At 45.8% G+C, this 11,890-nt stretch overlaps 1 protein-coding gene across 1 annotated transcript; it reads right to left on the minus strand.

Annotated features, from left to right (window-relative positions):
- Nucleotides 1-146: 146 nt before the first annotated feature.
- C1QBP (complement C1q binding protein) lies at nt 147-11,477 on the minus strand. The gene is made up of 6 exons (XM_049775461.1): nt 11,169-11,477; nt 10,536-10,686; nt 5,978-6,071; nt 1,614-1,709; nt 1,077-1,199; nt 147-680 (listed from the first exon to the last, which is right to left on the minus strand). The coding sequence occupies exons 1-6, from the start codon at nt 11,398-11,400 to the stop codon at nt 531-533; spliced, it is 846 nt and encodes a 281-aa protein (XP_049631418.1). The 5' UTR covers nt 11,401-11,477; the 3' UTR covers nt 147-530.
- Between the last annotated feature and the right edge of the window lie 413 nt (nt 11,478-11,890).

Here is an 11,890-nt window from a genome sequence, read left to right on the forward strand (position 1 = left end):
ATTGTGTCAACTATATAATATATTTCCTTTAAATTAAAAAAAAAAAAACTTGGGCTTAAAAACTAGAAAAAATATTTCCCAACTTCTCTGCTATCTGTGTTTTGTAAGAGATTACAGTGGAAGAATGAAGAAAAATAAAAGACAAGTATCTTGGAGGAAATAAAATTCAGTTGTATTGTTCATAATTACACTATATAAAAATCTAGAAATAAGACTGGTAGAGAACAAATGAATAGCAAATAAAAGGGGAACAGAAATAATTTAAATTTCAATTACTTTCCATGATATAAGGATGAAAACCATTTCAAATTACATGTTCACTGGCCAAAGCTAGCCATAAAGTTAAGGTATTATCTTTCTTTGCTTCTGAGCCACAACCAATGACTCTCAGGTTACTCCTAGCTCTGCACTCAGGAATCACTCTTGGCAGGCTCAGGTGATCCTATGGAAAGCCAGGGTTCAGCTGGGGTTCCTAAGCCTTGAGGAAGGCTTCCAGCTATTGCTCCAGCCCTTAAGGTGTCATCTTTGCTCTATTGGCTCTTGACAAAACCTTTGAGGTCTTCAAGGAAAGAAATATATTCTTGGTGCTCCAGGGCTGTGCTAAGCTCCACCAATTCATCTGCAAATGTGTTATCAACTCCTCTGTCAGCAAGGAAATCCATTAGATGGTCATACAGAGTCTGTAAAAAGAAAGTTTTACTAGTTAAAGAAAGCTACAACATTTAATTCACTAATGCTTGTCTCTAAGGTTAAGACAGCCTCGGGCCTGGAGAGATAGCACAGCAGCTTAGCTGATCCAGGACCAAAGGTGGTTGGTTGGAATCCTGGTGTCCCATATGGTTCCCCAAATCTGCCAGGAGCTATTTCTGAGCAGACAGCCAGGAGTAACCCATGAGCAATGCCGGGTGTGGCCCAAAAACAAACAAGCAAAAAAAGACAGCCTCATAAAGCCCAAGAGCACACCCACTTTTTTGTTCTGGGGCCACATCTAGTAGGGGGCCAGGGATCAAACCTAGGCTTCCTACATGCACTGAATCATTTCCCCTGCCCAAAGCACTTCATTATCAAATACTCACCCAGTCCAGGGAATCTGTATTGAGTGTATAATTTGTGTCCTTCCATTCAGATTCACCAGTGGATTGAAAACTCACTTCTCTAATAGAAAAAATGTCACTCTCATCTTCCTCCTCTTGCCCCACCTGAAAACAACAGTATTTGGTGAAACAGATAAATTTTTCCAGGATAATCCAGAATCATGCAAAGAAAGACATGAGTTTATTTTGGTTTTTGGGCCACACCTGGTGACACTCAGGTTACTCCCAGCTCTTTGCTCAGAAATCGCCCCTAGTTTGGAGGACCACATGGGATGCCAGATGATCGAACCATGGTCCGACCTAGCTTAGTGTTGGCAAGGCAGACACCCTACCGGTCACTACTCCGTCCCCTAGATTTCATCAGATTTTAGGCTTCCTCTTTCATTCCTCCACTTCTTTCCCAACTTTAAGTTCTCTGAAAATTTTAGTTGTTAAAATTTTGGGATCAACTACCAGGAAAATTCCCAGTAGTCCTTATCTTTATGAGTACCAGGGGCTAAGTGCATTCACACTACATACCTCATCCTCTGGATAGTGACAATCTAGCACAAGGGCTTTCTTGCCCTCATTCTTCATAACTTCAACAACAAAATTTGGAGTAGAAGTCAATTCAGGCTGGAAAAGTAAGAGCAAATCAATATATGCCAATGTTAACAGTTCAGCTGCCTTAAGATCTCTGTTCTGGAAGTCTGACAGTCACCACAATTCAATTATTATTCAGTCATTTTGTTGTTGTTATGGGTTATACCTAGTGGTGCTCAGAAGTCACTCCTGGCAGACTTGGGGGCCCATATGGGATGCCAGGATTCGAACTAGGGTCCATTCAGTGTTGGCCACCTGCAAGGCAAACACTCTACGGCTGTGCTATTGCTCAAGCCCCTAATCAGTGATTTTTTTGTTTGTTTGTTTTTTGGGTCACACCTGGCAGTGCATGGAGTTACTCCTGGCTGTAGGCTCAGAAATCGCTCCTGGCTGGCTTGGGGGCTATATGGGATGCCGGGATTCGAACCTCCGTCCTTCTGCATGCAAGGCAAACAGATTACCTCCATGCTACCTCTCTGGCCCCATATTCAGTGATTTTTTTTTTAATACTTTTGGGCCACACCCAGTGGCGCTCAGGGGTTACTCCTGGCTATCTGATCAGAAATAGATCCTGGCAGGCACGGGGGACCATATGGGATGCCAGGATTCGAACCAACCACCTTAGGTCCTGAATCGGCTGCTTGCAAGGCAAACACCGCCATGCTATCTCTCTGGCCCCATTTTCCGTGATTTTTAAAGTCTTTAAGGCAGGAGAGGCAGGACAAATGGAGGTAGAGTGCTTGCCTTGCAAGTGGCCAACCCCACACCACATGTCACCGGGTGTGGCCAAACCCCCCCCAAAAGAAATCTTTTTACTATTACTAAAGCCATTTAATAGCTCATATAAAAAATTGGCTTAGCGGCCAGAAAGATAGCATGGAGGTAAGGCATTTATTTGGCTTGCATGCACAAGGACAGTGGTCCGAATCCTGGCATCCCATATGATCCCCTGAGCCTGCCAGGAATGATTTCTGAGCGAGAAGTAAGCCCTGAGCTGCTGGGTGTGACCCAAAAATACAAACAACAACAAAAAAAAAAACCAAAAACAGAAACAAAAAAAAACTGGCCTAATCTGAAAAGCCAGAATATGTTGGGGAAAGGGGGTAAGGTCCTTACAAGTAGTTGAGGCACAAGATCCTTTGACACACTTTGAGGTTTTCAAGTGCTGTTTGGGTGGATTGAGCATTCCCCTTGCACCAAGAAGGCAAAGCAGCACTGCATCCTCAAGTTGTACCTGATTGGTGAAGAATCCTAGAAATGGTACCCAAACTCCTTAAGTCCAAAGACCCTCCACCTTGAAATGGTGAATGTTCTATAAATAGTAACATTATTGTACTTAATAGTTTATGGTATGTTTGAACCTAGGTTATGACAGAAAGTTGATAATGGTGGGTGTTGAAATAGCTTCCTACCAGGGTGGGAATAACAGTACAACAGGTAGATCACTTGCCTTGTACACTGCTGACCTGAGTTCAATCCCTGTCATCCATATGGTCACCCGAGTACTTCAGGAGTGATTATTACCAAACCTTGAGTACATCCGGGTGTGACCCCAAACCCAATATATGTACAGACACACATATTTGCATGCACAGCCAAAGGCCCCCCCCACCTAAAAACACCCAAAGCTCCAAGAGCTTTCCAGCTTTCCAGCTCTATATAACCCAGAACTAAAGGTCAGTGCTTCTATCTAATAATACAAGTGTTCTTTTTTTTTCTTTTTTGGTTTTTGGGTCACACTCGGTAGCACTCAGGGGTTACTCCTGGCTCTATGCTCAGAAATCACGCCTGGCAGTCTGGGGGACCATATGGGATGCTGGGATTCGAACCACCATCCTTCTTCTGCATGCAAGGCAAATGCCTTAACTCCATGCTATCTCTCCGGTCCCAAAGTGTTCATATTTGATGGTGAGCTGATTAATATGAGGGAGATGATTTTTGGAATGGTTTTAACAGAAACCTACCAAGAAGCTACCTTCTATCCTCAAGTCACGAGACAACAACCTGTCAGGAACATTTTTAGAACATTCCAAATTATGATCTTCAATATCAAACAGCCTATCACAGAAAGACCTAAGTCAGGTTGAATTCCTTTCCATTATGAAATCATAGACCAAGTGATCAGGAGATGGCTAGTAGCTAATATTCCTAGACCAGGGAAATGATATAGTGGGCTGGAGCAAGCTCCACAACTAATCTCAAAAAGAACATGATACCACTGAACATTCCCAGCTAGACTGGTCTAGGCTCTGGGACCTTCTTGGAATGGAAGCAGATTTCCCTTTTCTTTTATCTGGGGAGGGAGGTGGGCCACATCCAGTGACACTCAGGGGTTACTCCTGGCTATGTGCTCAGAAATCGCTCTTCAATTGGGAGACCATATGGGATGCAGGGGATGGAACGGAGTCAATCCTGGCTCAGCGGCTGCAAGCAAGTGCCCTACCACCGCGCTACCACTCTGACCGCAGATTCCCCTTTTCTACAACAGCTTCCCCACCCCTAGCAAAACTGGACACCCTCTAACAGAAACAGCCCAGCTCCAGAAACTGAACCTTATGAAGCTGCTAAGCCATCAAATCGTTCCAGCTCCATTGTTAGTGGAGTGCAGCCAAGTAAGCAAACACCTCCAAATTGTATAGTATTGTTAGCCCAGTAGGACCACAGCAAATCTGATGTGACAGTAAGATCACTAAGCTTAATGAATAACAGTAACACAGGAAGTTTAACAAGTACCAACCATGCCAGGAAATTTAACATTTAGTAACTGTGATATAATTATCAAACTGACTTTTGGGGCCTGTGAGGTGGCGCTAGAGGTAAGGTGTCTGCCTTGCAAGCGTTAGCCAAGGAAGGACCGCGGTTCGATCCCCTTTCTGAGCGCTTAACCAGGAGTAACCCCTGAGCATCAAACAAGTGTGGCCCCCCCCCCCCAAAAAAGAACTTATTCAACACCATGGGGGGGGGAAGAGCACACAATACTGGTACTGAAGATGACAAAATTATTGTTCTGCAGATATTCTCGGTGTAAATTCCCAAGAATGGTTCTCCTTTGTCTTCTTTCTCCTGTACCATTAGAGGAAATTTTTGTTTTTGTGTCACACCAGGCAGTGCTCAGGGGACCATATGGAATGCCGGGATTTGAACCAACAACCTTCTGCATGCAAGGCAAACACCCTACCTCCATGCTATCTCTTGGCCCTTTAGAGGAATTTTTTTTTTTTTTTTTTTTTTTGGTTTTTGGGCCACACCTGGTGGTGCTCAGGGGTTACTCCTGGCTGTCTGCTCAGAAATAGCTCCTGGCAGGCATGGGGGACCATATGGGACACCAGGATTCGAACCAACCACCTTTGGTCCTGGATCAGCTGCTTGCAAGGCAAACACTGCTGTGCTATCTCTCTGGGCTCCTTTAGAGGAATTTTTTTTTTTTTTTTTTGGTTTTTGGGCCACACCCAGTAACGCTCAGGGGTTACTCCTGGCTATGTGCTCAGAAGTTGCTCCTGGCTTGGGGGACCATATGGGACACCGGGGGATCGAACCGCGGTCCGTCCAAGGTTAGCGCAGGCAAGGCAGGCACCTTACCTTTAGCGCCACCGCCCGGCCCCCTTTAGAGGAATTTTTAAAAGAAAAAATAACAATAGGGGCCAGAGAGATAGCACAGCAGTAGGGCATTTGCCGTGCATGCAGCTAACCCAGGACAGACCCGGGTTCAATTCCTGGCATCCCATAGGCCCCCCGAGACTGCCAGGAGTGATTTCTGAGCGCAGAGCAAAGGAGTAACCAGTGTTGCCGGGTATGACCCAAAAACCAAAAAAATAAAATAAAGTAACAATGCCTTTTCTCCCTTCCAGTTGATAAAACATAGTAATTGTGTGTGTGTGTGTGTGTGTGTGTGTGTGTGTGTGTGTGGTTTTTGGGTTACACCCGGCAGTGCTCAGGGGTTATTCCTGGCTCCAGGCTCAGAAATTGCTCCTGGCAGGCACGGAGGACCATATGGGGTGCCGGGATTCGAACCAATGACCTCCTGCATGAAAGGCAAACGCCTTACCTCCATGCTATCTCTCCGGCCCCACATAGTAATAATCTTTTTTTTTTTTTTTTTTTTTTTTGGTTTTTGGGCCACACCCGGTGACGCTCAGGGGTTACTCCTGGCTATGCGCTCAGAAGTCGCTCCTGGCTTGGGGGACCATATGGGACGCCGGGGGATCGAACCGCGGTCCGTCTCCTAGGCTAGCGCAGGTAAGGCTTACCTTACCTCCAGCGCCACCGCCCGGCCCCAGTAATAATCTTAGTATAAACTTAACCTCTTGTTCTTCTGCCTTCTGTCCTTGGGAAGGTTCCTCCTCTCCATCAAATGTCGGCGGGATGCTATTGTTAATGTTGAAAGTGACAGTGATCCTAAAAAGGCAAAAAATACAACAGTCAGATTAAAACAAAAACTTAAGTATTAATTTATTTTAAAAAATGATTGATTAAACAGGGGTCTTGGGTGATAGGACCTCTTGCATACAGCCAGCCTAGATTTGATCCCTAACACCCTAAATGGTTACCTGAGGCTGCCAGGAATGATCCCTGAATACAGAGCCAGGGGCAAGCCCAAAACCAGGGCCAAGCCAGGTAAGGTCCCAAACAAAATAAAGTATATTGGCTATTTTTTAAAAACATGTATTAATTTAGGTTTTTGGGCCACACCCAGCTATGCTCAGGGGTTACTCCTGGCTCTGTACTGGGAAATATATACCGTATTTGCCAGTGTATAAGACGACCCTTCAACCCATGAAAAACTTCCTAAAAGCCTTAAAAATAAGTTACTTCTTAAAAGTAAGAGGGGTGCGGATCACTCGTCCCTGAAGCTGGAACAAGTTTCAGCATATAATATGACTCCCGACTTTTAGGAAATACGGCAAATACAGTATATGGATAGCCTCAGGGGATCATGTGGGACGCTAGGAATTGAACCAGTGTCCATTCCAGGTTAGCCTTGTGCAAGGCAAATGTCCTACAGATAGCTCCAGTATTGGGCCATGCATAGGCAACTCTATTAAAGAGGGATTCAGTAGACCCACCAGACATATCGCCAGATTTCCCTGGAACGTAAAACTGAGAAAATCTCTCAAGATTCCTCAAAAGGCCTACTGCGGATGCTTGTGCCCCTGCATGGAGAGTTGAGGAATTTCTGAAGAGATATTTCTGATTCATGTTATAATACTGATATTATATTCCCTTCGAATTATTTGGCCTTAAAATGAATTATCCCTTTCACTGATATTCACTGGCAAAACATAGTTTTGATTAAAACCCCCTTACCTAGATAATTTATCACCAAATTAAAGACAGTATTTTTCTCTTTTTCAAAATGTCCTTGTAGCCTGGGTTATTGACTTAGTAGTGGATTTAGCTCTTTCTTTCACTTGACCTCTAAAATAGAGCCCATCCTAGTAAGGATAGTATTCCTAGATTTTTCTACTTCTGACTAATCCCTTATTTTGCATCTAGTTAGTTTGCAAAGAGCTGTCTTGAGTTGTGACCCTTTCCTTCATAGCTCAGAATTCTTTTTTTTTTTTTTTTTTTGTGGTTTTTGGGTCACACCCGGCAGTGCTCGGGGTTATTCCTGGCTCCAGGCTCAGAAATCACTCCTGGCAGGCACGGGGGACCATATGGGGCGCCGGGATTCGAACCGATGACCTCCTGCATGAAAGGCAAACGCCTTACCTCCATGCTATCTCTCCGGCCCATAGCTCAGAATTCTTACTGCTCACACCCATAGCTTAATGTATAGTTTACTGTCAAACTCTGCTTTGTAATTGTAAACATTCTTCTCAAACCTATGACTGGCTTTGACTCCTTATAAAACTCCTAGTTTATAGATTAAATTTGTCACATCCTTGCCAGAGCCTGGGTCCCCACACAAGTCATTTGTGTGGTTTCATTTATTTCATATTTCTCCACCCGTGTATCCACTCTCCTCAAAGGAGACTCAAACAAAGCCTTCTATTGCAGCTGGACTCCAAGGACCAGTCAGTCCTCAAGATTTGGGGGACCAAAGCTAGCATGCAACACTCCAGCCCCAATAAAGCATATCGGAGAGCAAGAGAGATATTACACCAGGCAAGGAGCGTTCCTTGCATATAACCAGCCCAAGTTTAATTCCCTGCACCACAGATAATACTCCAAGCACCGCCAGATATGATCCCTGAGCACAGAGGCTTAATTCCCTCCCCCAAAAGTCAAAGCTTATTATGAGGGTGCTGGCAAATAGCTAGAAGAGTTAATGAATATATTTCAATGCTGGAAACCCAGGTTGGATACCTGGCACTACTGCATATGACCCAAAAAGCAAAACACTTAGTTGGAAAAAATGTCTCTTTCCTGGCTAGTCATACGTTTAAATTACTGACAGTTTCCACTAAAGTATAGTGCCTACAACCCACTAGGCTTGAAAGAATGCCTATTTGCCAGTCACTGGAAGTCAAACTCATTCATCTTAAATATACTTAAGACTGAGCTTTTCCTATCAGCATACTAGGCTCACTGTCAACCTGTAACCATTAGTTTTCCCGAGCATGACCACAAATATCACCCTGGTCTTTTCATCCTCTGTGACAGTGATGAAACAGAAGACTCCATTACATTATCAGAAAATCACCCTTTGGGGCTGGAGTAGTGGCACTAGAGGTAAGGTGTCTGCCTTGCAAGTGCTAGAATAAAATGGACAGCAGTTTGATCCCCTGGCGTCCCATATGGTCTCCCCCACCCCAAGCCAGGAGTGATTTCTGAGCGCATCGCCAGGAGTAACCCCTGAGCGTCAATGGGAGTGGCCAAAAAAGAAAAAAGAAAAGAAAGTCACCCCTGGGAAGGGAAGAAAAGCACTGGAATACTAAGTATTAGATGACAAGAAGGATCAGTTGAGGAAGGCCCAGGAAAGACTTCACAAAAAACAATATGCCACAGATCACTATCACAATATGATACAGACTCATTCTTCAGAGTACTAATGGGAAGTTGAATAATCACAATGGAGTCCAAAAATGTCAACCAATGATAACTGGCACAAGAATCCTCAATATGACAAACCACATTCCAAAGTTCAAGTCTTGGGGCCGGGAAGGTGGCGCTAGAGATAAGGTGTCTGCCTTGTAAGCGCTAGCCAAGGAACGGACTGCGGTTCGATCCCCCGGCGTCCCATATGGTCCCCCCAAGCCAGGGGCAATTTCTGAGCACTTAGCCAGGAGTAACCCCTGAGCGTCAAGCGGGTGTGGCCCAAAAAAAACAAAAAAAAAAAAACCAAAGTTCAAGTCTTAATTCTAGTGAGGTGAGACTTGGAATTAGCACTGCTGGGCTATGCTACTCTAGCATGTATTCTCAGCAGTTGCCCTCTATATCTTCCCATAGGAAAAATGATTTCTGATTTGTGATCCAGCCACAAAGTTTACCTCATCTGCAACAGATAAGCTAAATTCCTGCATTGAAAAGTAGTTATTTCATGAAAAACATTTTTTTTAATTTTTAATAAGGGCCACTTCCAGACATGCTAAGCTAGGCAGTATTGGGACTGGTGGAGACACTCCACAATATGAAATAAAATTCAGGGCCTAATATATGCTTTTCTTTTCTTTTCTTTTTTTTGTGGTTTTTGGGTCACACCCGGCAGGGCTCAGGGGTTATTCCTGGCTCCAGGCTCAGAAATTGCTCCTGGCAGGCACGGGGGACCATATGGGAGGAATTCGAACCGATGACCTCCTGCATGAAAGGCAAACACCTTACCTCCATGCTATCTCTCGGCCCCTAATATATGCTTTTCATGTGCTATATTACTTGAGCAATCTGCCTGGAAACTGGACATAGCTTACCCTAAAAAACAGTTTAGGCAAAGTTTTAGAATACACAACTATATACTAGAAAATTGTACTCCTGGGAAAAGTGTCAGAACTCTATTTTACAAAATGTACAACTCACAAACTTAAACAATTGAAATAGGTCCCAAACTCCCCATGTTTTTTGGTGGTTTTGGTTTTTTTTCCGGGGGCGGTCACTAAACCTGGCCACTCTCAGGGGTTATTCCTGGCTCTGCACTCAGAAATTGCTCCTGCAGGCTCCAGGGACCATATGGATGGCAGGAATCAAGCAGGGGTCCGTCCTGGATTGGCTGCATGCAAGGCAGACGCCCTAACCACTGTGCTATACTCTGGTGCCATCTTACATTTTTCCTTGGCAGTGCTCAGGACTGAACCCAGCCTCACACATGTAAGTCAACCTATTATATCCCTATCTAAATTCTAACAGTATCCTGTTACATGACTTCCATATCTTTCATTTTTACCTAAACATCAGAGACCAGTCAGCTTGCTTTACCATAAAGATAGAGGCCTGGGGTAAAGCCAGAGAACAAGCTGACTGTATTAGTACTATAAGAAATTTCTGAAATTTCTTTGTTTTTGGGTCACACCCGGTGGTGCTCAGGGGTTTCTCCTGGCTTTGTCCTCAGAAATCGCTCCTGGCAGGCTCGGGGGACCACATGGGATGCCGGAATTTGAACCACCATCTTTCTGCATGCAAAGCAAATGCCCTACCTCCATGCTAATTCTCCAGCCCCTAGGATTTCTGAATTTGCATGCCTACTTTTAATTTATGTAGGCATGGCTACCCCATAAGGTCTGCTGCCTTAGGAAGGCACATACCTTTGTGCTACTTCCTTTTTTTTTTTTTGTTTCTATTTCCATTTTCTTAGTAACCAACCTATGACCAAGTAGTGTGCTAATGAAGTGATCCACATGAATGCTCTCTCTTGAATATCTGAAAGTGCCTGCTTTAACACACAAATACGATCACCTTGTCCCCAGGCCCTCTCTATCCAGTACTTACTTTTCTCCAGCAACTTTCCGCACTAATTTCGCTTCGGTTCCATTCACTTCCAGCTCCCATCCTCCCGACATCTTGGGGAGGGACTTGTGTTTCTGTATCTTCTTTTCCTCCTTAATTTCATCGTTCAAAAATTCAACAAAAGCTTTATCTCCTAAAACATAAATCCCACAGGGCACAGAAAAAGACAAATGACCTTAGATGCTACAGCCCAAAAGCTAGGGTTGGGCTGCTTTCTAATCCTATTCATTGTTCTAGGAGTTTAACCTTAGTTCATTTCTTTTAAGCTTCAGTTTCATTCGTTCCTGTAAGTGGAGCTTGATTTTCGGCTAAGTAAATTCAAGCAATCGAATCACTGATCGGATGCAGACATGAGCCTGCCTTCCTTTCAAGAAGCACGACCGTGTCTCCTAGAGTTTCCTCGTCGAGACACTACGGGTAAAGAAGGCGTGGGGCCTGATCGCCTCTGTCCCCACAAATGAAGCCTTTGGGGAAGGTGAACATGTGAGCGCCCAAGTCGTCTGATCACTGCCAACAACCCACCCAAGAGAACCAGGCCCGGCGAGCCGCCAGGCCCCCAGGTTCGCGTCCCATAGGCCCACGCTCCCACCTAACCCGGCCCCGGCCGGCTCCCACCTTCAGTGTGCAGCGAGCCGCAGCCGCAGCCGCAGCCGCAGGGTCCTTGAGGCCGCAGGAGGTCGAGCCTGCGCCCCGACCCCGCGCGCGCCCCGAGCAGCCCGAAAGGCCGGACGCAGAGCCGAGGCGCGGGCGGCAGCAGCTGCCGGAGGGGCGCGGAGGGCGCGGCGGCGCGGAGGCCGAGGGCGGCGGGGCCCAGGGCGCGGGGCCCCCAGCGGAGCAGAGCCTGCATCTCGGCGGCGGGAGCACGTGCGAGCGCGAAGGGCGAAACTGGCCGGAACGGGGGGGAACAAGGAGCTCCGCCGGAAGTCCCGCCCCAGCGACGCGCTTCCGGGCCCGCGCTTCCGGGAGAGGTTTGAATGGAGGGCCGCGCCCTCTGCTGGTAGCTCCGGGTTAGGCTCCCGAAGTCTCAAGGGCTGATGTCGGATGTTCCGAGACAAAGTGGCCCAGACTTGGCAGGCAATGCTGGCTTATACATTGGGATCAGTTCTCTCCAGTGTCTTATGCTTTCCAAATAAGCAGACTTTCAGACACTCCTGGGAAAACTTTGGTTGGCCCCAACTGATCCCTTAGTCTTGTAAGAGGCCTTCCTCTCTACTGTGCAATACACTTAGCTCACTCAGCAAGGTAGAGTCCTAGTCTTCTTTGTCTCAGCACAAAGTTAGTTTTCAACCTGGCTGCCGCCCAGTAATCTAACCTCCAGCAGAAGAGGAATTCCTGAA

Source organism: Suncus etruscus, chromosome 1, assembly GCF_024139225.1.
Source record: "Suncus etruscus isolate mSunEtr1 chromosome 1, mSunEtr1.pri.cur, whole genome shotgun sequence".
NCBI classification, from domain to species: Eukaryota; Metazoa; Chordata; class Mammalia; order Eulipotyphla; family Soricidae; genus Suncus; species Suncus etruscus.

What these genes read in the sequence shown, in the direction of transcription:
- C1QBP (XM_049775461.1), bottom strand. Translation starts at nt 11,400, where the DNA reads ATGCAGGCTCTGCTCCGCTGGGGGCCCCGCGCCCTGGGCCCCGCCGCC. An exon ending in CGGAAAGTTGCTGGAGAAAA is followed by an intron (nt 6,072 to 10,535) that starts GTAAGTACTGGA and finishes TTGCCTTTTTAG; the next exon opens with GATCACTGTCACTTTCAACA. An exon ending in ATACAGATTCCCTGGACTGG is followed by an intron (nt 681 to 1,076) that starts GTGAGTATTTGA and finishes TTCTTTTTACAG; the next exon opens with ACTCTGTATGACCATCTAAT.